Source organism: Eurypyga helias, unplaced genomic scaffold (assembly GCF_000690775.1).
Source record: "Eurypyga helias isolate BGI_N326 unplaced genomic scaffold, ASM69077v1 scaffold23407, whole genome shotgun sequence".
NCBI lineage: Eukaryota > Metazoa > Chordata > Aves > Eurypygiformes > Eurypygidae > Eurypyga > Eurypyga helias.
In genome coordinates this window covers 1639-28862 of record NW_010261733.1, presented here as the reverse complement: position 1 = coordinate 28862, position 27224 = coordinate 1639, and the positions used below count along the sequence as shown (strand labels likewise).

The 27224-nt window shown below is 51.1% G+C and overlaps 1 protein-coding gene across 1 annotated transcript in view; it reads right to left on the bottom strand.

Annotated features, from left to right (window-relative positions):
* ANKS1A (ankyrin repeat and sterile alpha motif domain containing 1A) overlaps nucleotides 1-25799 on the bottom strand; it is a gene marked incomplete at its 3' end in the record, with an annotated part of 26371 nt that extends 572 nt beyond the window's left edge. Inside the window, exons 1-10 of the mRNA XM_010155479.1 lie at nucleotides 25723-25799; nucleotides 24833-24989; nucleotides 16338-16634; nucleotides 15584-15659; nucleotides 15196-15297; nucleotides 13804-13899; nucleotides 13503-13699; nucleotides 10968-11057; nucleotides 6879-6996; nucleotides 7-35 (exon numbers count right to left, since the gene is read on the bottom strand). Coding sequence (XP_010153781.1) covers nucleotides 7-35; nucleotides 6879-6996; nucleotides 10968-11057; nucleotides 13503-13699; nucleotides 13804-13899; nucleotides 15196-15297; nucleotides 15584-15659; nucleotides 16338-16541 — 912 coding nt within the window. The remainder of the gene's footprint in view (nucleotides 1-6; nucleotides 36-6878; nucleotides 6997-10967; nucleotides 11058-13502; nucleotides 13700-13803; nucleotides 13900-15195; nucleotides 15298-15583; nucleotides 15660-16337; nucleotides 16635-24832; nucleotides 24990-25722) is intronic.
* Nucleotides 25800-27224: the final 1425 nt, after the last annotated feature.

Below are 27224 nucleotides of genomic sequence, written 5' to 3'. Positions count from 1 at the left end.
GTCCGGGCTGGGGCTGCCACTGCTCCTCCTGTGGTCTTCAAGGGGATGAAAACAGGGCGGGAGGGGGGGGAAATTAAAAACATGGAAGAAGCAGCAAAATTCCAGCTCTCTCCCTGCCCTCCCTCAGCGAGGGAGGGAGAGATAAAGAGAGAACAGTTCGGTATTGTTCCGCGCGCTCAACTTGTACCCAAAGTCATGGCATTTATGAAATTCCAAACACTGGCCTGATTTATGCAATCTGGCAGCTCTCCTTGTTGTTTTATTCCTGTTAACACTAACTATCAGGCCTTGCTATATAAGGCGACGAGAAGTGCTAACTATATCCTGCAGAGAGAGCAAGTGAGGTAGGAGAAGCAGAGACGGAGGCTCCTGGAACATCTGATACATTTCCATAAAGGCCAAAGTGTTATTTAGAGCAGCGCTCCCTGCTCTTGGCACGAGCTGCAGGGTGGGAAAACTTCTGGACTGTAATCAACCTGCGAGTTCCAAAAATCCATTCCGCCCCCCCTCAAAAAAAAAAAACAAAACCAAAACAACCAACCACTTCTCCTCCCTCGTGGTTTCCGAGTTTAACCTCTCCTCAGGGGAGAGAAATAAACAGTTTATGCAATAAAAAACTTGATCAAAAAAGTCTCTCTTGCGGACGAAGGGCGGGATGGTCTGACGTGCTGATGCAGCCAGCTGCGGCGAGTGCCGGCTGCCTGGAAACGTGACACGGTTCCTCAGCTACTCCTGCACCACCACCTTTGCTATCAGGTACCAGGCCCCGCATAAATCATGAATAACTGCTCCCAGTCGCCAAGCGTGTGCACAGACATACGTGTACTCACCTTGGTCCCGTTACACACGAGCGTTTGACTACAAAACCAAACTCTGTAAAGCCGAGAAGCGTAACTTGTCTGTTCCAAGGATTCCTATACCTGCCCGTAATTGCCCCCCAATTTTAACCACTTTCACTTAGTGCTGAAGAGCCATTCTTCAGTCAGAGCACCAAAAAAAATGTGCTGCAAAGGAACAATAGAGCAAAGCACCCCCACAACACGGCTCTGAAACGCAAGGAGGATGTTTAGATGGGAAGAGGAAATTCCTTACTTTGCAAGAGAGCAGCTCTGGGAAGCCAAGGCAAAGGAATCCTCACTCCAGTGAGGCAAAGGTAAGTAAAATTCGTTGGTGTATTTTAAGTAAAAGCAGCCTATTAGCAACAACTTGAGATCAAGTCCTTCCCCCCGGCATCCTTTCCAGCACTAAGCTTGACCAGGCCATTTACAAAGACAAACACCCATCGGGTTTTGTCGTCTGTCCTCCAGAAACGAGGCAGGAAAGGACCGAATTAGTCATTTGTCTTTGCAAGCCGCTCCAGACCCTGGGGCCTCGTGGCCCTGCGTGTGGTGAACGTAGCTACTCCCTCTCGCAGGCATTTGTTTACTCCACAGAAAGGCTAAAAGGGGCTTGCTGGGCTGGCAGCTGAGTCAGGAACAGCAAAAGCCCGAGCGGAGGTTAACTGCCGGGGCAGCGCGCCGGCAGACCTCGCCGGGATCAAGCCATGCGAGGGATTATTTCATTCTGGATCCTATGAGTTAAAGATTCCAGGACAATGAAGTAGTGGTTGATTATCTTGCAGGGGCACGTAAGCCTCAAGTTCTGCAGCTGAGGTTGCCAAGGAGGGGGAGGGCACATTCCCTGGGGGCTGGTGGTGTCACCAGCATCACCCCCGGTGCTGGCTGGAGGGTGCCAAGAGCAGCACCCCATCAGAAGGTCTCCGGAACAGACTGTCGAGGTACTTTGAGTGAAGTTACGCAGCTGTAACGCTGGAGAGAAACCTCAGAAGGGATCAGCCACGCTGCATTCGTACCGACCGGGCACGAGGGACACGGCACCGACAGGGCTGTCACTTTAACCTGATGGGGAGGGAAAAGCTTTTGCAAAATCAACAGCCTTTCTTGTTAACCTCCTTCCTTCCTCGGAAATAATTTCTTCCATGCTCTGGCTTAACCTTTCCTGACATTTCTGCTGAGGGCAGAGAGGCGGCTGGTGAAAGTTTATGCCACGTGCTGGAACGCTCGGGTCCAGCCAGAACAACGCGCTCCAAATCCAGCTCCAGAGACTCACAAAAGGGCTCCTGTTGAACGGGAATCCGCCGCCCCTGCAGCCTCATGCCAACGGAGGAGGACTTCAAACTACAAGGCAGCTGCCAGGGAAGGAAGGGATGGAACAGGGACAATGGGACTTGCTCAGACAAGGAACATCTTGCAGGAGACTTTTCAGAGCAGGTAACAGGCCTGTGCTGAAAGCTGGGGGCAGAACCACAACGCAGGGCAAACTCACTCCTTACCATGAGGTGCACGTGGCAGGAACACTGAGGTTCCCCAGGGCATCCTGGGGTTTTGACAGATCCCTCAGGATGGCATGCGGAGAGGCCAGGACAAGCATGGCCATCTGGGCAAGGTGCCCCCTTCTGGGAGAGGTTACTGACACCATTCAGCCGACGTGCTGATCACTTCTCTCACGGCAAAAAGATGACCAGTACCAGTACGCATTTCTCAAGGGTGCAGTGAATTTGGAGAAGAGGAAGATAATATTTAGGTGCTAGAAAAGCAGAGACACCTCCCCGTCCTATCCATTTCTGGCCCCTCAAGGGATGTGAAAGCATCCTTCTCCAGTTACACCTTTTAACTCGGAAAGGCAGCAGACCTTAGCACAGGGGCTTCTCTCCAACTCCTTTCACACCCAAGCACAGACCCCAGACTGCTCCCGACTTCTTCTGCCAATGCCTGCTGCAGGTTTCCCTGACAGGAGGAACTTCCAACACCTAATGGGAACAGGAACCCCTTTCTGGGTACAGGCTGTCTGCTTCCCAGGGAGGATTCAATTAAGAGCTTCCCTGCCAGCAGCCTGATGACTCCAGATACGAATCACTTCCCTAAACTCCTCACACTAAGCTGCAACCGCCCTGCCTCGACTGAATTTCTTTCCCTGTATATCATCAGCAGGATTTGTTTCATGCCCCTGGATTAGGAGAATGAAGCTGTTATTGCAGCTGCTCTTTGCTCAAGCTCCCCAGCCTTAAAACTGGCGACGGCCTACGCTAGCCTCTAGCTTTCGTAGAGAAAAGATTCCCCGTGCCACCACGCCGGAATTTGTCAGGTGGGGAGCATGCAAATCTATCTCCTGTGGCATAGGAGGCCAGAGAAGAGGGGGAAGCTGGCCTTTAGAGGTGCAAAAATAACCCTCAGCTGCAGTACAGCTGAAACAGAGGCTCATTTGCACAGCGAGGTGCTGCACGTGCAACCCAGGGTGCAGAGTACGCTCCCGGATTAGTCCCATCAAGCTCAGTCATTTTGGGCAGTTTATCCTCCAAAACCTACCTGAATTGTGCTCACTCATACTCCCTGCCCTACTCCCCTTTGGAGAAAGGGCAATAAAACACCGTCCGAGTTGCTTAGGGATCGCTAACGCGAGCGCAGAAGCTGCTAAACGCACGACAGCAGGAACGCAGGCTTGGACGGGGGACGTGGGAAAAGGGTCTGTCCTCCAGCCACCACACAGCCGAGGGAGGGCCCCCAGGCTGCGCTTCTACATGGCCACTCATCTCACGGCAAACCGAGGTTTCTGCCCCTCCCAGCCCTTCTTTGCAGCACCCACGTGTCCCCACAGATCCCCCGTAGTGACACCCATCCCACTGATCCCGCAGCCATACGCTGCCTCTCTGAAAACATGGATCATTCCAATCTCTCGGCAGCATGTTCTGCCTCCTGTCACCGGGTCAGATACCCGGTTTGGAGCACAGCCACCCACCTCGTCGAGCTGGTACAACCATGAAGAAAACCACTAGCAGGAACAGGAGCAGAAGTCGGGATTTTCACTGGGCTTCCTACGGAAGCAGCACAACACAACCTCAACAAATACCAGTTTTTAAAACCACCAGAAGGAACCAAGTCAGTCCTACCTGCAGCTGGTTACGGCTGACAGCCCTTGTGTGTCTCCTGAGAAGCCAGACAGACATCAGAACTCAGCAGTATATTCCGTATCCATCCTCCATCAGATCTCTCGGAGCGCAGCGGGAGTTCACAGCCTCCTCCCGGTCAGTTTGCCACCCCTGGCCTATTTAGAAGGTCTGAATGCCCCAACTTCACGCATGCGATTGCACGTCGTTTCCTTACCGAAGGGGATGGGAAAGCACTTGGCTCAAACCACTTCTGATCCTCTGCCCAAAACATTAGGCCAACTTTTCCTAGTGCTCCGGCATGTGACAGCGAACTGCTGTAACATACACAAAAGGCAACCGAAGCCGGGCGGATAATACCACATTCATCTACTCACTGGATACGAGACAACTTGCAGCGAGAGGAACAAAGGCAGCTACCCCGTATGAAAGGCCCCGTTAAAGACAGCGGGCCTGAAATTCAGCCTTTCAGCTGCCCCGAAATGCCCTTCTCAACCGCCCGCAAGAATCGGAGTCCTCCTCCTCCTCTGGCCAAAGGCTCCTCCAGAACTCATCGGGTAACATCTAGAAGCCCAGCCTCTCAGATCGAGGGCCAAGAAGCAATTCAAAGCCGTGCTTCAGGCTGTGCCTTGTCTCGGGATTGAGCTGCTGCCTTTGATGCTCCAGGACCCTTCTGATCCAGAGGTGGGAAAATTCTCTCACACCCCAATCAAGGCTTCAGTCCCACACTCAGCCCGCGTTTAACCTTCTGCCAAAACCACTCTGCTCACTCCCTAAACACGTCTTCTCCCCTCCACGAGCACACACCTCGCGTTCCATCCTCCGCTACATCTGCTTCGGCGTGCCCTTCCGGCACCTGACCCCAACTACTGCGAAAGCCGGAAATATTTGCTTTTGTTCCCAGTGTAATGAAGCGGATTTCAAAGCTGATCCACCCTCCCAGTTAGGGAACTCGTGTGCAGAAAGAAACAACCTGTAACGCTACGGAAAAGCGGAGACGGACACCACGAACCAGAAGAACACTCGGGGCTGAACACGAGAGAGAACAGTCAGAGCCTCATTTCCCACTGGGGCTGAGAAGCCCAAGGTCCCGGGGAGGACAGGAGCAGGTGAAAGATGACATGGGGCACTGGCACAGCTCAGCTGCTCCGGCAGTCCGGGGAGCACTGCCCCACGGGTGCCACTAGGATCACGCTGAGATATTTGCGAAAACAGCTGGTACCCTCCGGAGAAGGGGGATGAACAATCACGGCCCTTTCTCCAGGTCTGGCACGAAGAGCAGACGGCCCTGGCCAGCTTCAGAATGCGAGAGGGGAGGAACACATGGGCTGCGCCCCGTCACCCTTGGAGCAGCTCTTCACCTCCAGACTGAAGACTCCGCTGCGTTACTCACAGTGCCAATTGCATTTAAAGAGGGTACAAGTCCTGGAAGATGAGAAAACTCGACTGCATCCTTGGATTTCTCCCACTCCAGCAGTGGAAAGAGCCGTGGGTTTGTTACAAAGACAGGAACACTTTCCACAGACCGCAAACCCCGAAGGCACAGCTATTACCTTTCTAGCCGCGTGCTAAAGACGAGACTCTGGATCCTTAAAAGGCTAAAGAGGCTTCCTGTAACCTCTCCACGGAATGGGGCTCAGACAGCCTGCGGCACTTCTTCAGGGGTTCAGGGGCAGAGATTTGCATCGAGAACAAGCAGACGCATTACTTAGAGCTTTTCTTCAAATCTGACACGTAATCACGACACACCTTCACTCCTACTAATCAAACCGAGACACGCCAGCCAGAGAAAGGAGCAAAAGCAGTCAGGAATAGCTCACACTTGAATAACCAGCAAGAGCTGCACGCTGAAAAGGCAGCCTGAAAGCTTCTGGTTCAATGGCTGGAGCCCAAGGACTATTCCTGGCTGAGACCGCAAAGCACCAACCTGAAAAGCATCCCAACTTTGCCTCCGGCAGCAAGTGGCTTTGGCAAATGCTGGTGGGAAAACAATGACCTCTTGTGCCACCCTGTACAAGCTAGGAGGGCGGCAGGACTCAAGGAATGAAAGCTGTCATGCTGCAAGGAGGGGAAAAAAAAAAAAGCTGTGGGTCTTACAGGGCAGTCAACGAGGCATCACATCGAGCCTTCGTTATCCTCTGTTCATCCTCAAAGCGAGATGGTTTCCAGGTTTAGAGTCCAAACTAAATCCTTCCAAATTCTCAGTCAGGACTTTTGAATAAAGCAAGAGATGTTTTTTTCCTCTAAATAAATCTGTTGCTGGTGGTGTTGAAGGAAAGCCAAAAAGCCCAGCAACAGCCAAACACAAGAGACAAGGTGTTCCCAGATCATTTTGCAAAGCACAAAAGTCCCTCTGGGAGAAGAGAGACTAGTTCCATACTTAACCTGGCTGTAGAGTGGATTTCCAGGCAGTTCTAGCAAAGGGCTTGCTCTTCACATGTTTGTTTTCCTCCTCTGTTAGTTTACATCTCAAATTAGCTTTAATACACAGCGGGATGTTGATTTTAAGACCAGGACAGCAGGGCCAATCATCTGCTGATACAAACATGCAACGCCAGCAGGTCTTCAAGTTCAGCTGGACGGAGAATACGGCTCATCCTAACGCTTGCGCTGGCTCATCTCACCCGTAACAACGCGGCACGGCCTCCCACCCCTCGGCACCTACGTGGCCATGCACAACATCTGCTTATTCCTTAAGGCAGAGTAGGTCCCTGCAACCTCCTGGCTGTCAGAATAGCGGAGCTGCCCTTCCCGCCGGTACTGTTTGCACAGGAACGTTTAGATCTCTCCTTTATAAAAGTGAAGATTACCAGGAAACAAAACAATCACGATCCAGACCCGCCACCCCACCCAAAGAGTTTCATTGTTCCAGTTACCCTCTGCCCTCTATATTTTCCCTAAAAGCATCTAAACAGCTTGTTGGATGGTCACTCACCTTTTGTTTTCCTATCCACCGCAACTGGTTTCTTAGTTTCTGCCGTAAGCAGCAGCTCGTAGGGGTGTTCCTCTTCCTCAGCTCCACTTCCCCTGCTCTTTCCTCGTGTACCAGAGGCCTAATGAGAAAGAGCATAATGCAGTGCTCCACAAAGCAATGCTGTTTATCCCGGCGACACAGCACAAGGCCTCTTTATGCCATGGTTTAAGCAAGGAATTGGCAGAGGCAACACCTTCACCGTGGCGTGTGATCCAAAATGTAATAGCCCTTTTTCCCCGCCTCCCTCAAAACAACCCACCCAAACCCCCTTTACTCTCTTGTATGGAAGGTTGCTGACAGCTTTCTAGCACCGACCAACTGATCCACTTGCGCCAGGGCTGCAGACAGCCCGGAGCGGGAAAAGAGCTGAGACCGTTATTCCTGTTCATCCCAACTCAGATTTACTGTTGCTAGTGGAATTTGCATCGTCATTCACTATTAAGTTGCCAGCCCTATTAGCACACAGCTAAAAAAAAAAAAAAAAGCCCATATCCCTGCCACCTTCTCAGAAGTCCCAAATCTAGCATTTCTAACCTCAGGATGCCCAGCGTATTTAGGACCAAGGAGCCCTCAGGCAACACTGTATACACGGGGGTTAAACTCGGGTTAACCCTGCGATGCGCAGCAGCGGCTGTGCTCATTTCAATCCCCAACAGCCTCTGATTAGAGCTCGTTTGTGATGCTGGCAGACGCTCCAGCAAGCTGCCCTGGAAAGCCCATCCCTGTGCCGGGATGCGGTCGTGATGCAGGATCCCAACGAGTCGCTGCAGCCTCACACGTGTTGGTCTGCTCAGCGCCAAGGACCCAAGCGTTTGACATCCTTGGCACCCAGGGCTGATGGGGCTAAACTGGTCCTCAAGGCACCCTGCCCGCATGGCCAGCTGCCTTTCAGCACCATCTCCTGGCCAGACCCCGGCAGGCTGATGCTACCCTGCCGCAGGAGCCGTGGGGGCGGGGGTCAAACCCAAGCCAGCGATCCCTACCTGCTGCCCAGAACAGGTCTGAACAAACCATTCCCCCGCAAGGAAGGTCTTCGACTGCCCCCAGACTCCAGGAATTGCCACTGTCGAGACAGCAGGCTAAGCACCACCTCCAACTTCTTCCCCAACGTGAAAGCATCGGAGTTGCTCCAAGGGCAAAGAGGTACGTACCCGACAGCGATCTAGCCAGGACCCCTGGAAGCTCAGGGAGTCTTGGCAAGACACAGGAGGCCGCCGCACAGAGAGGAGCCCTGCATCCGTGTACTGTTTGTGCCTAAGCCCTGCTGGCTTTTAAATCAACTTTCTCAATGGGAGGAAATGGGCCGTGTCCGGCACAGAAAGTATTTATTCTACCTGCCCCCAGCAGGAGCTGTGCAGCAGAGCGGCTCCTTGGCAGGTGAAGGAGCTCATAATGAGCAAATTAAGGAGAAAAAAAAAAAAAACACCCTTCTGACCAGATGGTGGCACAAAAACATCAGACCCTAACAGCAGGTAACAGGCTCTGGCCAGAGATCTTGGAAAAATACTGGGCGGGAGCGGCCTGTCCTAGCAGTCGTGGCGTGGAGCGCATGCCAGGTGCGGGCGCACTCCCAAGGCTCCGGCGGGTGACGGCTGTGCTGTCCTTTCCCTGCACTGAAGGCATCCGAAGGCAGGAGCTCCCGAGCCGCACACGGCTCCTGGCTCTTGCTCTGTAAACTTTTCTGTATGCACGTACAGGCCTGGTTACACCGCACAGCCTCCATCTCTTGTCCTTCCAAGCTTTAAATCCTGCTCGAGGCCCTGCGTCGAGGAGCGACACAGCCGAACGAAGCTGTCTCCCAACTCACCTTTCACATGCTCAGATGCACTGGGCAGCGTGCATCAACTACTCACTGGTAACAACCCCCCCAACAAGATGCTGTGAATCACCAGCGTGCTCTTCGAAGTGTTCTTGAGCCACAGCAGTGGACTTTGGAAAGACTTTTTAAAGGGAAACTCATCCCGGTTTTTTCTCTCCTCCCCCAGCAGAACCACAGACCAAACTGCTGGAACAATCGCGGCGCCGTCTCTTTTGTCTGCGCTTCCCTTTCGGAGACGCGTAGTAAACGAATGAAAGTGGAGATGAATTTGATGACATAGACTGTTATTCAGCTACACATCCAGAAGGTTTCTGCAGATAGTGCAAGGCGGCACTGGAGCATCTCCAAACAATCAGCTCGTTCGCCTTTTTGTACTAATGTTTTTCCATGATGAACATTAAAAGTTCCTTGTTTATGCTCGACTGCTTTGACCGAGAGCCCCAGCCTGGCAACAGGATGAAACGACTGCGCTTGCAACCGGCGTCTGGCCCAACCCCAGGATATTCAGTGACTGTCCTGGCTCTGCGAGAGCAGGTCTGGAGGATGGAAGGCAGATGAGGATGCTGCGACGAGGCGTTTACAGCATTCCCCCAGTGCATATATAAGCCCAACCCGGAGAGGACATCTGCCAGGATGACAGACAACGGGCAAGAGCCGGAAAAGCAGAAGCAGCAAGCTAAGAAAGAATCAGGCCCCAACCCGCCTTATCAGTACCCCTCGAAGGCCGTTTCCAGGCAGCGACACACGCTGTGAGCTACAGCAATGAAACTGGTTGCAAATCCAGATCTCCCCAGGTCTGTTTGCCTGCAAGATTCCCTCTAACGGATCACGTTTAACGGATCACGTTTCCCCAGCCGCTAATGGCAGGACAACGCTGCAGGTGTTCTGTAATTAAATACGGCAAGATAACTCAGCAGGAGCAGCCCAGGCACGTTTCCCTCCCTCGTGTCTATAGTCACACACGAGTTCTGCTTTCCAATTAGGCCGTGACCTGCTACCCAGCTCTCCTCGGCGCAGAGCCGGCCACGGGACCGGCTAGCTCACGCTGCAAGGCCATTTTAACAGCAGTGGAGAGATCAGCCTGCAATTTCACACCTCAGTTTTACTGTTTATGCACTGTTTGGAGCTTTACTCCCTCTATAAAGTCAAGTCAGTTCTATTAAGGCAAATAATATTTCCTCATCTCTCATATAGATTTGACATAGCTCAGAAAACACAGAATCACAGAACTGTTTTGGTTGGAAAAGACCTTTAAGATCACTGAGTCCAACTGTGATCCCAGCACGGCCAAGCCCACCCTAAACCATGTCCCTGAGCACCACATCAACTCGCCCCAAACCTCCCCAGGGATGGCGACTCCACCACCTCCCTGGGCAGCCCCTTCCAAGGCCTGTTCCAGGGATGACATCTGTGCCTTGCAGGAGCTCCAGCAGATCAACGCCCCCAGCAAAGCATCTGGTGAATGGCAGTCGGTTCCGACAGCTCGAGGCAGCTCCCACTCCACTCGTTTTACATACAACCTACTGCATTTGGAAAAACAAGGGAATCCACAAGATTTGGGTTCACTTTGAAGCTTTTCCTGGGTGTCAGCACAAGTCGGAAAGGCACATCTGTGGTTTCACACCCCTCCATACGGAGGTCTCCCGGAGAGCCCTCACACCTGAGGCTCACAGGTAGGTGAACAAAAATGAGCAGTAGGAAGCCCAGGAGTAACAATAAAAGAGCTTTAGTTGAATCAAAACGCAGCTCAGGCGCACTGACCTCTGCAGAAGACAGCTTTAACATATGCTGGGCCTGATTCTCGGCTGAATTCAAGGCCCTGATCCCTGTTCACATCAGCAGGACCCAGGAGCCCACGCATCTCCTCCCCAGCTGGAAGCTCAGAGGAAGCAGGAAGCGACATTCCTCTGGGTTTCGGGCTCAAGCGAAGATGCATTTGGTGGGATCGTTACAAGCGGGCAACAGTCCACATGGCAACGTGATTCAGAAAAATCTCTTCCTAAGGGAATTCCCAGCCAAGAATAGGAAAGTAAGGCTGAAGGTCAACATGGAGGTGCCCTGGAAGAACCGCACAAAGGAAGTTCCCATGGCAAGTGACAGCAGCAAAGAAAACTTCACATTCACAACCTAACTTGCAAGGGAGGCAACAACCATCTGGGAGGAGCCAGTTATAGTAAAACTGTTCTTTAAACCCCACGCGTAAAAGAGACGCCCGATCAAGCCCCACGTACCTCACAGGGAGCACCATGGCCTATCTTCTCCACGTGCTGATCCTCCTCTTCATCAGGTGGAGGCTTGGCAGGCGGGGGGGGACGTTCTCTCTGCGGTTTAGAAGACCACTGTCAAGTGCATTGTGTTAAAGCACGTCCCCTTCCGCCTCCACCCACGCTGCGCCCATGCTGCCGAGCATGCAGCAGGCTAAGGCCCTCCTCAAACCAGTCTGGGTGGAGCAGAAGTTCAGCCCTAACAGCACAGAGCGGTGGTTGCTGCCTTCCCTCCTCCTCCTCGCCGGCAGGATTTGGGCACAGTCCTGCGGATGGACTGCCACGGGGAACAGCGACCACCCACCCCTGCTCGGCAGCAGGAACGCTGCAGGAGGGCAGCTCAGACCCACGGGAGCACCAACTACTCTTGCAGGAGAAAAAAAGCCGTTCGGGTGGAAGGTGCTGTGTACACAGGTTTATTGCTTCGTTACTTCAGCCAGTTCATTCCGACCCAGCCCGGTACCCTCAACGGCACCGCGTTACACAGCGAAGGTCAGGCGTGGACTCGTGCAAATGGGTAGAAAGGGAAAACTCACTACTCGTGCCTTAAGGAAACAACAACCTGAGTGATTCCAGAGGCACCTTTTATAATGAAAAACCCTACAGATCAAGAAAGAACGCTGCATCGCATTCCTCAAATATCCCTCGGTTGCCCGTGCCTCTCTCCATGAGAGAACACAGCTCAGGTCACCTCCTGCCCTGCAACAGCTCTTAAGAGAGCAGAGGTGAACCATTCATTCCAAAAACTCCAGCGGGCTTTGGGAGAGACTCCTCCAAGCTCCTGGAGCACAGGCGTCTTTCTTCTCCCTTTTCACTGCAGTTCAGCCTCATCTGCCCTTATCTGTGACAGAGCTGAGCTGATTTCACAACAGACACTGTCACCACAGGGCAGTACGTCGATGGGTGTACGCCACCGAGATTTAAGCGTAACAGTGCTCCTTGTCCTGCGTACCCGAAAGGTCTGGCTGAAACGTCAGTCTTTGAAAGCCTCTGTCTCACTTCTACTCCATTTGCTAACAGAACAGGAAAGAGGATGCAGCTCTTTGCAGAGACGGGGGAAGCATGGTTACAGTACCACCAGCAGGTAAATTGTTCAGTGCTGCTCTGCCTTTCTTCCAAAAACACATCCATGGGGCAGGCTTCGTAAAACCAAGCAGACACCACACCCTGAAGGGGACGCAGCTTGCTGCAAGGCCGGCCTCCCCTCTGCCACCGATCGCTCAGGGGGCAGCAGATGCAACTAACAGAGGGTGAGGGAGACTGCTTTGGAGACAGCCCCGGGAGCTTTGCATTGCGTTGTAAAGCCTTGAGTACCCTCTACAGATCTCTGCAAGGAATACACAACAAAACGTTTCTGCTGCCTAGTTCCCAACAGGATATTCTTCATTTCTTGTGAGCCTTCTCTTGGCCAAAGCAGAGAGCAAGAGAGGTGAGAAAAATGCTCCACAGGCAAGTTTCCAAAGCTTTCTTCACAGAATCCCAGACTGGTTTGGGTGGGAAGGGACCTTAAAGATCATCTAGTTCCAACCCCCCTGCCATGGGCAGGGGCACCCTCCACTAGACCAGGTTGCTGCACCCTGAAGGGGACGCAGCTTGCTGCAAGGCCGGCCTCCCCTCTGCCACCGATCGCTCAGGGGGCAGCAGATGCAACTAACAGAGGGTGAGGGAGACTGCTTTGGAGACAGCCCCGGGAGCTTTGCATTGCGTTGTAAAGCCTTGAGTACCCTCTACAGATCTCTGCAAGGAATACACAACAAAACGTTTCTGCTGCCTAGTTCCCAACAGGATATTCTTCATTTCTTGTGAGCCTTCTCTTGGCCAAAGCAGAGAGCAAGAGAGGTGAGAAAAATGCTCCACAGGCAAGTTTCCAAAGCTTTCTTCACAGAATCCCAGACTGGTTTGGGTGGGAAGGGACCTTAAAGATCATCTAGTTCCAACCCCCCTGCCATGGGCAGGGACACCTTCCACTAGACCAGGTTGCTCCAAGCCTCATCCAGCCTGGCCTTGGATACTTCCAGGGATGGGAAATCCACAGCTTCTCTGGGCAACCTGTCCCAGTGCTTCCCCACCTTCTCCAGGAAGAATTCCTTCCTGATGTCCCTAACCCTAATCAATCTTTCTCTTTCAGTTTAAACCCCTTGTCCTGTCACTCCTTGCCCTTGGGAAAAGATAAGGTGCTCTAGACAAGGCGTTTGCCCTTCAGCTCACTGCAATGTCCTGACAACCCAAAACTCACAGGCACCAGCATCCAACGGCCAGAAAACAGGACGCAATGCTAGCGGGAAATCACGCGTGCAGAAGTGGCTACTCGTGGGCAACACGTGGAGGTTGTCTGAACAGGCCAGTGCAAAAGGAGAGGTACCTGCCTGCTCTAACCGGTGTCAGGGGTGGTTTAAAGATTTCCCCAAGCTGGAGGATTGGCAGCCTGCTGCAAAATCGTGAAAGCAGAGGTAAGTCACCTCTCCTTTTAAGGCAGCAGAGGACACACACATAGCTACGTACAGGCCTGACTCCTGCTGCCTTCAGACCGGCTGACTCCACCTCCTTATTCACAGACTCTCGATCTGAGGATCTCCCACTGGCCAGGCTGTCCAGGGAGTGGCAGGACGTCGCGTTGTATAAAGCTTCGTACGGGCTCTCCTCTTCCGGATTGACATCAAAATCGATGATCAGCTCCGTAACAGCTTTCTCCACATCACCTGTGAGGGGAAGAGAGACAAGTCCATCGGGGTTTCTGCCCTCGGGCGGGCGGCACTTGCAGGAAGAAGAGCGCTAGTGACGGCCGTGTCGCACGGAAGCCTACCCTGGGATAGCCGGCACACAGGATCGGTGGCTGGAACAAGCGGCGCTTGAACAGTCTTCTCTGCAGCTTTGGCACTTTTCTTCCCAACTGTGTAATCTGCAGGGAGGTGGGGGGACAGGGTCAGGTTATGGCAATCGAGTTTTATGCCCACTTCAGCATATGGTACTTCCTCCCTTGGGGATGGAAGGCCAACTGTCAGCTTAGGATGTCTCCAAAAAATAACCAGAGTGCATTATTAGAACTTGCAGCTCAGCTCCCAGAACAGAAGCAGGCGGCCTCTTTAATCACATGCACAAGGTTAAGGGTGGTTCTTTGAACTTCCACAGAGTCTTTAATCAGAAAGCTGCAACGCTCCTGTACGGACACAACATCACGGAACAGACTGCTTCATGCTTTGGACACAAGCTACATCACTTAAGAGACGTAGTCTGGTCTTCTGGAGTCTTAAGATGGAGAAATCGATTCTAGCTCTGGTCCCCTAAGCACAGGAGCAGCCAGAAACGCTAAGCTTAGGTGAACGATCTCAGACAGCAACATCTCACGCAGGCTGCTCGCTTACAGCAGCCAAGTAATGGCATTTACCTGCAGGAACTTCGGCTTTAAAGCCCATCCTTGTCTTCCACTTCGGACTAGAGATAACACCTACCAGCCTCACAGGCAACGCTTAACTAAAGTCTGCAAAGTGCTGTGAACCTGTAAAGCTCTCAGATGCTAAGCATGAATAATGCACACCAGTTGCATACGCTGCTGATCTTTCTCCCCACAGCTGAGAGGAAATTGAGACAGCATAATTACAAGGTATGAATTTAGCTAAGACACCACATTTTGTTCCCTAACTTAGACACAATGGGCCAAGCTCCTTTATAAACTACGAGTAATCAAGGCCTTTTCTGTAAATCTCATCTGCAAAACCCAAGCCCAGGCTTCACAATGGAGTGGGGAAGAGGATGTAAGATCCGTGGACAACTATTTGCCTACACAGACATATAAAGGATGGTTAATCCAAACCCATTTCTAAAGCTGTTACTTTGCATTTTGCAAGCAGATTTAGGCTAGCCTTAATTTTAATTAACTTCTGAAGTGAGTTAAACAAAGCTCAATTAAGCCCATTTAAACTGTAAAAGTCATGCTGCACTCCAGCAGAGGAGCTAATCCCCCTAAATCCCCCTCCTGGCAGCACCCCTGCAAACACTCGGTCTGAGGACAGTTCACCCAGACGTTTAAGCATCAACCCTTCCAACACCTGTAAGATTCCCCTTGAAGAACCTGACCTGAAGCTGCTTTGCTTCTAGCACTTTCCAGGACTAGAGAACAAAACCCTGTAAGTGCAGTGGCACAATTAGCACCCCAGATTCTCCCTCCTGCCCACACACAGAGAGCTACGTCACCCACCTTCGATAAGAGCTGCAATGTGTTGGCTTTTCTGAGAAGGGAGCTCCCTCACAATATCCAGAGCTGTCAGGCCTCTGTTATCCTTTATGTTCACATCAATACCTGTGGCAGCAGGGGTAAAGAAGGCAAAAGCAAGAATGTTTTCTAACTACGTGCCAATTCACGTCTTCTATCAAGTCAGATCTCACATTAGTGATCATCGCTGGGGACAACTAAAAAAATGCTCTGGAGAGACAGACCTAAAGCCAGACACCGAGATAACTTCTCCTAGAACCCTCTCCAGGGACCTCGGACAGCCGGTTGGAGAGACATGCTACACAGGGATTTCCCCAAGTTCAGGGTGAAGGGATCACCACATTATTGCTTCGAAAGGGGATCATTCTCTCACCTGCAGCCAGCAATATTTGTACCACATCTGTCTTGCCAAACAAAGCAGCTTCGTGCAAAGCACTGCCTTTTTCAGTCTGCAAATTAAATGGAAAAATAGCATGAAGCTGGACAGTGGGGAATGGCGATGGAGGCCTGTTTTAGAAGGTTACAGAAGCAATAAATACACGGCACCGCATACGAAGTGTGGGCAATGATATCTACAACTGAGGACAGACTATCAATATGATTACAGTGCTGAGAAACTGGAATGGAAAATGGGGGTGAGCTCTTCAGAAACACATGCGGGCCCAGGTTGGAGACCAAGAAAGGACTTTCTACAGCTTAGCAAGAGGTCATGTCCTGAACAGGCAAGACAAGACCACCACATACAAGCTACTGCTGTGAAAACAGCATATTCACATGTGGCTTGATAGGAAGAGACACACTTTGTCTCCAGCGCTATCAAGAGCTCAGTGCTGCAGGGCAGAACAGCTTAGGCAAAAGGGCTTTTTTCCCCCTCCCTCGCTGTATCTGGGGCTCTTAGTCCAACTAACAAGCAGGCATGAAGCATGCACAGCACCAGAATCCCTCTGAGCAGCTTCTCCGAGCAACCAAGAGCTGAACAAACAGCCCAGAGGAAAACAAAGCTATCGCTCATCTTCCATAAACGATCCCTCTGGGAGGAGGGTTGGGTGCAGCTCTCGGTATCGCGACTACAGGGGTTCTCCGCCCCCCAGTCAGCCCACCCCTTCACACACCGACACACGAGGTACCTGATAGTTGCTGTCCATGCCGGCATCCAGGAGGACATGGACTACAGTTTTGTGACCGTTCCTAGCTGCCAAGTGCAGGGGCGTGTGTTTCTTCGTGTTGCAGCTCAAAAGGTTGGGGTGAGCGTTCAAGAGCATCTTCACGACTTCCAGCCTCCCGTAGAGCGCGGCCAGGTCCAGGGGAGTCTCGAACTTGTTATTGCGCATGGTGGGGTCGGTCAGCTCCTCCAGAAGGACCTTCACCACCTCTGTGTGGCCGTACTGCGCGGCACAGTGCAGCGCCGTCTCGTTGTCGTTGTTCTGGGGGGGGATGGAGGGGGGTGTCACCAACGCCAGCGCGTCAGAACGGGGGGAGAGCAGAGCTGCTCCGTGCCTCGCTCAAACCATTGAAGTTTAAATGCAAAAACAAGACAAAAAAGCAGTTGGGAAGCGAGAGCCCAGTTTGAAACAGAGCCCGGAGGGATGTTTTCACCATCTCAGTAGCCATTTACCAGGCACAGATATCCCCTCAGGAGCTCGTCAACCAGCCCACCCAGTAAAAGCTTCCAAAACATCCAAACCAGTAAGATATTCTCAGATATGGGAAATCTGCTCTACGGGAAATAGGAGTTAGGTATGGAATAGCCTGCTTTCAAAGCACTGAGGTCAAAAATCGAGGGACCACGCTGAAGTTTAAGGGACTATCAAGCTCTATCTGGATTCCCATGAATCCTGCAAGCACTTGGGGACAGCAGCCTGCTACTTGTTGGCAGCATCCCAACACTTTGGGGAACCACAAAAATAAAAGGCTGCGATACACGACAGGCCAAGCGCAGCATGAGTTCTCTCTGCTGCAGCTTAATCGTCACCAGTTTAGATTTAAACTTCAATTGTTTCATATCCTACTTATCCTGATTATAACAGTCATTCCACCTTTGCAATTCCCAAGCTGGCAAGCTGGCCGGTTCAGAGAGAGGGTGCATGGAGTTACATGCAGTTCATGAATTAGAAAGCAGCGCAATTAGATCAATCCACTAACAGGCCCTTGTAGTCAGGGTCTCGGGTCAGCTGAGGAAAGATGCCCAAGCGACAAGAGTGAAAGCCAGATCCAATTAACGCATGCAGCTTCTGTCAGGTTAAAAAAAAATCAGCAGTGCAAAGCGGTGACAGACAGGCAACCTAACACATTTCACCTGCAGGTGCAAAACAGGAACACTGCCAGGTTTAAGAGAGCCTTTACTCAAATGAAATTCAGCTCAAGTTTCCAGTTTTACTACTAGAAATGGAGGATTTCTGTTAAAGGACTGCAGAAACAAATGCTGATCTAACAATTTGGCCAACCCCCCCTTAAGAACTGCTACACACTTCAACTTTAGCTGAAAGAATCGTGGTTGGATTTGTCATTTTAAGAACAGTTCCTATTAAAAACCCCTGAGAACGTACTTCTCTTGGAGTGAGAAGCACTACTTTAGAAACTGAGTTTTATCAAAACACCTTCCTTTTCGCTTGGAGCGCGCAAGCGGGTTTTTTGGGACACCAGCTTGCAGGAGCAGTCAGTATTTTGCACTGTTTCACAACCCCGCTGCAGAACTTGCTCTGCTGTACAAGTACTTTAATCCTGTTAACGTGTTCAGTCATCCCGGGGATTACAGGAGCCGTGCATGCAAACCCCCATTTGTTCTCATCTGCCGTTTGCATGGGTTTTCGGCCACGTGAAAAGCGGAAGGGCAGCGAGGAGCTCTGCAGAGGCGTTGAAGCTGCAACTTGTGTAAAAGCAAGGGCCAAGGAGGCAAGAAGCAGCAACAGGCACATGCAGAAGTGAGCTATTTGAGAAGGTAAGGAAGGCACGACATCACTGTTAGCACCGAAGTTCAAACAACAGGCTCTATACTTGGAGTGGCAGAGGCAGCCATGGTGAAGGAAAGCACATACAAGTGGACAGAAGTTACTGTAGAACAGAAGTCTGCACAGAAAATACACATACGGAGTGAGAATGGGAGAGAACAGAGGTTTACAGAGATTACACCTATCAATCCACTCAGGCTGCCGGTCTCGAGGTGTTTAAAAGGTCGGTACATCGCGTATTTGATAGGGAAGGGAACCCCGGTCTCCGGGAGCCCGTGACGCAGCCCGGCTGCGGCCCCCCGCCTGCCCAGGGAGGCTCGCTGCCCGGTTCTGCAGAGTAGATAACCCCGGAGCCACGGGGGTACGCACCTCCCGTGCCACGCTGGCCCTGGGGACTGCCACTGCTGGGGCTGTCCCCTCTCTCATCCCTCCCTGGCACACAGGCCGTAGCCCTCAGGGGTGCTTTAGAGCACGCAGCAACTCCAAACACCTGCCTGATGGCTCCGCCACGGGAACCCAACATCCTTTAATAACATAATTGTTGGAGATTTCCCCCATCTTCGCTGCAATTTAGTCTCATTTTCCTTAAGCAGCTCAGGGCGAAATCCCCAGACTTTTCCTGCTGCAGCAGAGATCAGCAGGTGGTTAACTCCCTGGAATCCTTACATCAAGTCCTTCCCCATCTCGGGCTGTGTGCTGGAAACTCCCGCTGTTGCACAAGTCTTTATGGCCTCAATTTTGGGAGTTTTGAGCAGCTAAAAATGCTGTTCCAGGCAAGGGAGTTTGCCTCCCTTCCCTGCACCGCCTCTCCAAGCACAAACCCGAGCAGAGCCTGAACAATGAGCCCGAGCGCTCCGACATATTTATTGGAGATGGAAAAAAGAAAATTCCTTTCCAGCAGCCAGAAGGCATACGGGTTCAGATTTCAAAACTTCTCAGAAAAACAGAGCACTCGACAGGGCCCAGGGGCTGCATTCTTGCAGGAATCCTAGTAGCACCCCCCCAGTTCGCAGCTGGGCTCATCCTATGCCCGCCGACAGACCACAGAACGGGAACGCAGGCCGAAACGTCTCTGCTTCCACAGGGGCTCCAGCAAACGCTTCGAGGCCTGGAAACCGGATACCACCCACCATAACCCTCACGCTCCTCGTCACACACTAAGCTGGAGCATCTACAGCTCTTTAAAGGGTCTCTGTCTGCACTCCTGGTCCTGACACATCCCAAGAGGGGTCTGGTTGAAGAAAGGGAGGTTTAGTGTGAATAAGGGAAAGTTTTCTCACTTTCTAACCTGTGGGGATTTGAACGGTCGAATAAACTGCCAAAGGAGAGGGCAGAGTTGCCTCTCCCAGGCTTCTGAGAGGGTGCTCGACAGACACAGGCCAGGAATGGTTGAAGTAGACCTGATCCTGCCTCCGGGCTGGGGAAAGAGGTGACATGACCCTTCAGTCCCATCCAACCTATTTCTGAGAGTCCTCTGCAGGGTTTCTGTCGGTGTGTGCGTCTGATGCAGGCTCACCCCGTGCCAAACCCGCTGATAACCGCTCCGGCGACACAGCCGATCCGACAGCACAGGGCCCTCCCACGGGCACGCAAAGCTGCTGTTTCAGTGAAAGGCAGGCCAAAATCAACTAAAATACACCCACTAAGCAAAGCCCAGACTTGTCAGGAGGTGTCAACCAAGGCACATCACAACCCTAGGCACACAGCAGGCCAGAGATGCCGGCGGGGGCTGTCGGGTCAGTGGTCCCGTCTTGGGCGGCAGACGATTTCCGTCGGTGCCCCGCACGGCACTGCCAGCAGCGGAGTCAGGCCCAGCAGAGCTCCTTCCTTCCCACAGCTGCCCAACAAGGCCAAACCCATTTCAGAAAATACACAAAAAAACCCAATCCCCATGTGTCCAGCAAGCGTTCAGGAGCTCCGCATGTGGGTCCGCTGCTCAGGTTCATTTGCAGGCACCAGGCAGTAGGCTTCCACTGTCCTCAGCATCCCACTTGGATTTACAGCACTTGAAACTCCATCTGCACAACTCATTTGCTCCCAGTTAAAAAAGACAAAGGTAGTTTGTGCGGAGCACAAACCCGAGCTGCGCGACAGCTTTTTCTACTGCGGCTGTGCCGGGCTGGTTGGTTCCTTCACACAAGTTCAGTGCCCACAAGCAAGTCAGCGAGGCAAAGCTGCTGCTCCATCTCTCAGCTTGGCTTCTACCGTTTGCTTTCAGAAGTCCTTCAGGCCTGTGATCGACATATTGCAGGGGCTCCTAACGAAAAGATGTTGAAAAGGGGGCATAAAAAGAAGCTGTTAACTTTATTTTTTAGCTTTTTAAATTTTTAGAAGAGCAAGAAGCTTCTGGCTTCCTTATCTCTTCCTCGACAGGATACTAAATTGTAGTCCAGCCATATATAAATGCTTTCCCTCTCTTTTACATATCCCAAAATGTCTGGAAAGATGAAACATCTCACTTGGATCACGTCTATAGGACAGCCCATCCCGCATGGGAGCTGAGAAGCTGGAAGCACCAAGCAAGGACTCTCACACTTTGCAGTTGGACTTGTTCTGGTTCTCCCACCTGCCGCCAGACTACTGCGAAAACATCAAGGATTGTGTGATTCGTACGGTTCCACATGGTTCTTCATCAAACTTGCTCAGAAACTGGTGGAAAGCTGGCCAGAAACTTGTGATGAACCTAATAGGTGATGTATTAATCATCCCTCTCTCCTCAAAACCAAGGCAAAGATTTAACAGCACTTCATAGCCTCATGGAATGGTTTGGGTGGGAAGGGACCTTAAAGACCATCTAGTTCCAACCCCCCTGCCATGGGCAGGGACACCTTCCACTAGACCAGGTTGCTCCAAGCCTCATCCAGCCTGGCCTTGGACACTTCCAGGGATGGGGCATCCACAGCTTCTCTGGGCAACCTGTCCCAGTGCTCCCCACCCTCTGCAGGAAGAATTCCTTCCTGATGTCCCATCTCAGTCTCCCTCTTTCTGTTTCTTGTCCTGTCACTCCCTGCCCTTGGAAAAAGTCCCCCCCAGCTTCCTTGCAGCCCCCCAGGCACTGGAAGGGGGTCTAAGGTCTCCCCGGAGCCTTCCCTTCTCCAGGCTGAACCCCCCAACTCTCCCAGCCTGTCCCCATGGCAGAGGGGCTCCAGCCCTCGGAGCACCTCCGTGGCCTCCTCCGGACTTGCTCCAACCAGTCTATATCCTTCTGATGTTGAGGGCTCCACAGCTGGACGCAGTATTCCATATGGGATCTCCCCAGAGCGGAGCAAAGGCCTTGTTTGAGAGCACTTCAGCTGTCTCGTCAAAAACTGAATACTTAAAAATTCACACGCAAACAAGCCCAGTTCCATTGTATTCCATATGGGATCTCCCCAGAGTGGAGCAAAGGCCTTGTCTGAGAGCACTTCAGCCATCTTGTCAAAAACTGAATACTTAAAAATCCACATGCAAACAAGCCCAGTTCCATCTTTCTGTTCCTTCTTCATTCAACATTTTAACGCTGGAGTGTACAAGACTTCACTCGGTTATTGACAACAGTTTAGGAAGCTCCTTCCAGGCAGCTGAACTGCTCGACTGTTTCCCCAGGAGACGTTTGTTGCTGTAAAATTCCCATCCGGATTTTTTCTAAAAATCACTGATAGGGACGAGCTTCATGTAAACATATTTGTGCTCCAAGAGGTATGCACCAGAGTATTCCCTGAAATAGAAGCCTGCAAAACCAAACACGATTGCGAGCGGGTAGCAAGCTCAGGAATTTTGAATGTATGTTTTTAGAGGTACTGCAGATCAGAGTGAAAGTTTTAACTAAACTCTGAGAGACAGAAATCCGCCACGGATGGCTGGATCCAAAATAATTGGCTGGAAGCAACTTGGCGTGGTGGCTTAGAGCAGAAGTATGTCATGATAGATCAGCAGGCTGCTGTGCCCATCACCGGCCGGCAGCTTTGCTGGAAGTAAAAATGAAACACGGTGAGTGTCTGAGAAATCACCCCCATGCACTGGGTGACCTCCTCACGGCTTCCTCAACTGCTCGGCCGCAGGGCATCCTAAGTGCTGACGTCCCGCCTTTCTGCAGCTCAAGAACAACTAAAAGCAAGAGAGGAGCAAAACAGGCAAGAAAACAGGAACAGAAGACCAGGGCTGAAGGGTCAGACGGCACAACAGACTTCACACCAAAAAAAAGAAACTGATGCGATAAGCAGGACATGAAGGACTCGGGAGGGAGGCGTGAACGTTACTGCCTGCCCTCCTCCCCACCGCCACCGCCAGAATTAACTGTCCCTTCAAACGACAAAATACAGCATTAGGCATTTGGTAGGAGAAAAGGCATGAAAATTCACTCCAAACAGCCCACAGAGGAAACGCATCCATGTTTAAGCAGAGAGAAAAACACACCTTCTCATTGCATTTCCCAGCAATATTAGCACACGAAACAAAACCTAAAGCATTTTAATGGAAATAACTTTACCTTTTGGAAGTCATCCAGCCAAATCAAGCAAACTGACCATCACCGTGAGTCCTACAAGGCTAAGCAATGAAGGAGCCCCGGGAAAATTAAGGAAAAGCTTCCCTTAAATTACGTTTCTACAACTGCTTTGAAGAAAGAAACCCACAGTCAACACAGGGTCCCGTTTTACTCTCCCCCAGGCCGCTGCACGCTGCTGGGGTGTTACTGCAGCTGGATGCCATGGCACCTGGAAGCACGCGAGTGCGGGTTGGAGCAGTGACGCAGTGAAATGCTGACAGCAAAGTACACACCTTGGCATTGATATATGGGTCAAAGGGGCCGTACTTTTTGAGTTCTTTGATCTCAAGAGCATTCTACAAAAAGGAAGAGGAAAAAGAAAAAAAATGTGATAATGAAATGGGTGAGAAATAGCAACAAAGCAACGGGTGACTTCCAGGGGGTGGAAATGACAGAACACAGCATCTTGTTCCAGTCAAAGCTATTAACAGCAGACACCGTTTTAGCTGCCGGTTCCTGGAACTCAAACCACTCTGCGTTTCGTTTACAAGACTGCGAGCAGAGGCAGCACAGGCTCTTCGGCTGGCTTTTCTCAGGTACAAGGGCCCTTGCTGAACAGACATGGACGAAACCTTACCTGGAAGGATTACACTAAGCTTTAAATCTTCAGCAAAGGTTTCCCCTGTACCTGTCCTACTCAGCGAAGAGTTTATACGCTCAGGACCCTCAGGTAATTCTTATCAGGTTGATTGTGAAGAGCTAACTGTAATTTTCAGATCTGAACACAGTGAGTGCCTGCAGTTGTGCCTGAAGACACAATTAACCACAGCCCCAAAACCTGCCAGAGTCATGAAAACACACACTTGTAGTGATTTCTGCTCAACTGAGGCGAGGCAGTGAATAGCACTACCACTACACTTTTCATTTCATAGAATCATAGAATGGTTTGGGTTGGATTTCATGATGCTTTAGAAGCAACCATTTAGCCTTGGAGCAGCCTGATGCACCAAGTTAGCCATCTTAGGCACAGAAAACCTAGCGTGGCACTTCAGTTCCCACAATATGGCTGGAAGCAGGATTAGGGCTCCTAAACCTGACTCCAAAGGGAGTTTACTCAGAAAAGTATATGCCACAGATCAAAACTACACAGCAGAAACTCACAGTTCCCAGCAGCTCATCCTGACTTTGACAGATTCTGCTAAAGCAGGAGCATCTGACCTACTTGTGAATTAACTTCTGAGCAATTCCACGCTTTTAGCCTCGTGGTACCAAGGCAGACAAACCTACTGTCCTGTAAACCCGAGTGGTTTAGGAGTAGATTCACAGGGACAACAGATATTCCTGCCTTAAGGACAGGGCAGCCGAGGGCTGCTGTAGCTTTAGCCTCTGATTTGGATCTGTAACTGCATGTCTGCCCAAGCTCACTCAGCCATTAGAGGTTCAGCAACACCTGCCCTCACTCAGTAAACCAGTGCCCTTATCCAAAATTCAACATAAGAAGTACTTGGGTCTTCCAGCAGTAACGTTTCAGAAGTTCCTTGGAATTGTAAGACACCTGCTGACTTCCACAGGGAAGTTACACAGGCACCAGCCTCCAAAGTGGACCCAGTGGCTGCTGTACAGAATAGGTGTCTCCTACAAATCAATCCCTCTGCATCCTGCACCAAAAACTACCAGTGTGACAAAGGGAAGTAATCCAACAAATTTTTTTTCTTGCCTGGTTGAGAAAATAATTCTTTAAGATTAAGCTAGGGATTTACCTGGGGGCAGCAGGGTTAAAATTATCTTACAACTGACAAATCAGTTAACTGGAGCAAGTGCTAGAGACAAGCCAGGAGAGTAGCTAAGAGAGCATGGCCACGGACTAAACAAAGCTGCTTTGATTAGTTCCCAAGGAGGGAGCCAATGTGTCCTTTGAGAGAACTAGAAACCTTCTCAGCTACCCAGCCACTGAAAGGGGTTAGTTTTAGAAGCCCAGTATGAAAGCAGACCACTTCCTAGGTGCCGAGTGGTTCTCATAGCTATTTAAACACATATACCTTACTCATTCGACCACTAGCCCAGAACTGGAGGTTCTGCTTTAGGCACTGCCCTTTTTGTCCCATTTATAACAACTACTACTAGTTTGGGAAGGGTCAGAGCCAGCTGAAGTTGTCTCTCTCCATCTGACAGAAGCTATTCAAGGATATATTAGAGAAACCAGGCAGACCTGCTCATTCACTTTGGTATGGGAAGGTCCTTGGTGGATGAGGAGCTTCACGATGTCTGCATCGCCCTTCCACGCGGCCAGGTGCAGAGGGTAGCAGCCTTTGCAGTCTGCTACGTTGGTCAGCGCGTCGTTCCTCAGCAGAACTTCCACAACGTCCCTGCAAGAGAAGGAAACTTGAGTCCCTAAGATATTCAGGCCTTGTTTCACCGCTTACATTCTTGCAGTATTTCACAAAGAGTTAACCTCAACAAGAGCATTTCAGAGATCCCCCTTGAAACGTGATTGTAAAGTGTTTCTACTAAATGCTGCCCAAGGGGGAAAGAACAAATAAAGAAAGGGAGTGCTGAGATGAGCTCAGGAAAGATCTGCGTCATCCACAAGCCACTGGTGAAAAGTGAATTGCACCAGCACAATGAAGATGAATAAAGACTTTAACTCTATTCAATGCCTCGGTATCTTACGCAGCAAAGAACAATACAAGTTTTACCACACTGAAGACTGGAGTTACTTAAAAATGTAGTAAGCACGAAAGCAGATTTTCAGTGGTGCAGGCACAGCAACACATTGGACATCAGACAGACTGCAGAGGACTGTTACTGGAGAAACCACCTTTAATATGCTGTTATTCCTCATCCAAACTGCTTATAAGTAAAAGGGTGGTTGAAAACATCAGTGTTTCACCACATTTTGAGGGATGTGTGATGGTACCGTGCGGCAGCCAAAGCCTCTACAGCTTCACTGCACTCATGTCCTTCACTTCGTGACCTGAAGATGGTGTAGTGCTGCACCATCGACATGTTTTCAGTGGAAACGGCATTAGACTGGTGAAGGAATTAAGAGAGAAAGCACATAGTATCCCCTGTGACCAAAGGCATTGTAAGAGGACTCACTTATGACCATTCAAAGCAGCATGGTGCAGTGGAGTGTATCCAGTACTGTCAACGCAGTTCACATTTGGCCCTCTCCAGATGCTGCAAGACAGAAAACGTACAGGGAACACTTAGGCATACACCAAACAGACGGACAGCTGGCAAGGACAAGTTTCAGCCGAGTTCTCACACCAAGCTGGTTATCTGGAAGCACACAGTGATGCAGAGAACAGACCGTGCAGCACTGCGGCGAGCAGAGGGGTTAGTGCCACACAGCGCACAGCCGGTACAGGGGTTCGCTACTCAATGCTGTCTCATCCTGGTTCTAAATCAGAGCTCCCACGTTCTCCTGCCACCAGACGTCTTGTAGCCATACATGTGCCTGCCAAAAAGCATCTTCAGAGGAGCAGGAGTCTATTAAAGTTAACCACAAGAGACAGTAAAGCATCAACCCGCTGCTGATTCACACCCCTCCGAAGGATTTTGATGGGTCTGGGAAACCCTCTTCCCGCCATGGCAGGAGTCACTAGGGGTGCAAGTCAAAGCCTGTGGGATACAGAGCCTGCTCCTGGTCACCAGTGGGATTCCACACTGACTCCTTACGGTCCAAAACCCACTTCCATCTGACAGCTGCTGGCAGTCTCTATGGAAGAGTAGGTGGTCTCCAAGCACTTCTGCGAATATTAAATTCCCTCCCGTGTTCTGAAGTCCGATGCCAAGGATTTAAGGATTAACCCTGTAGAGGATTAATCTTCCCTCCAACCCCTGCAAGGTGCCCTATTTAAGAGTGGAGAAACGCGGGTGTAAGCTGCTGGCACTGCTCGGGAGTTTGCTGTTCCAAGGAGCTCGGTTTCCACTGTCACCCCCCTCTCCCAGAAAGGGCACGGGGACTCCAGTCAACACGCTCCTTTAAGCAAATGGAAACCATTCGCCCTCTCCGTTACCACCATCACTCCTGGTACGCTGGCCTTCATACTTCCAAGAACCATACAGGATTTATTGTCGGCCTAGACAACCGCTTTTGCTCATACAGTCCACTTTCCTACGTTGTTATCTTTAACGAGGGGTAGGACTTAGCAGCACCCTCTGATCCCCAATTTAATTGTCTTAAAACAGTCAACTGTTGCTCTTCATGAAGCAGTCCTTTCCTGATCATTTCATTTCCTCCCCAGCATGCAATCCCTACGGCTCACGGTGTGACACGGAGGCAGCCCAAGCACTAACTAGGTTTTCTAAAATAACAGTCATTACTAGAGGGCTCCTAGCCAGAAAAAACTCTATACCACAGTGTATGAAAGCAGCAGGAAAGGCACCAAACCAACAGGAACCTCGTGCAGTCCAAGTGGAAATTCAGAAGTAAACTAAGCAGCACGCTTACTCTCAAGCAGGTTTCGGGTGGGATTCAGGAGCACGCTCTGAAGTGGAAAGTCTCTCCCCTCCAAGTGGCTCCTGATCCAGCAGAGCCTTATAAAAGGCTTTGCGTCCTGGGACAGACACGAGCTCTGCTAGAAAAGAGGCAGCTA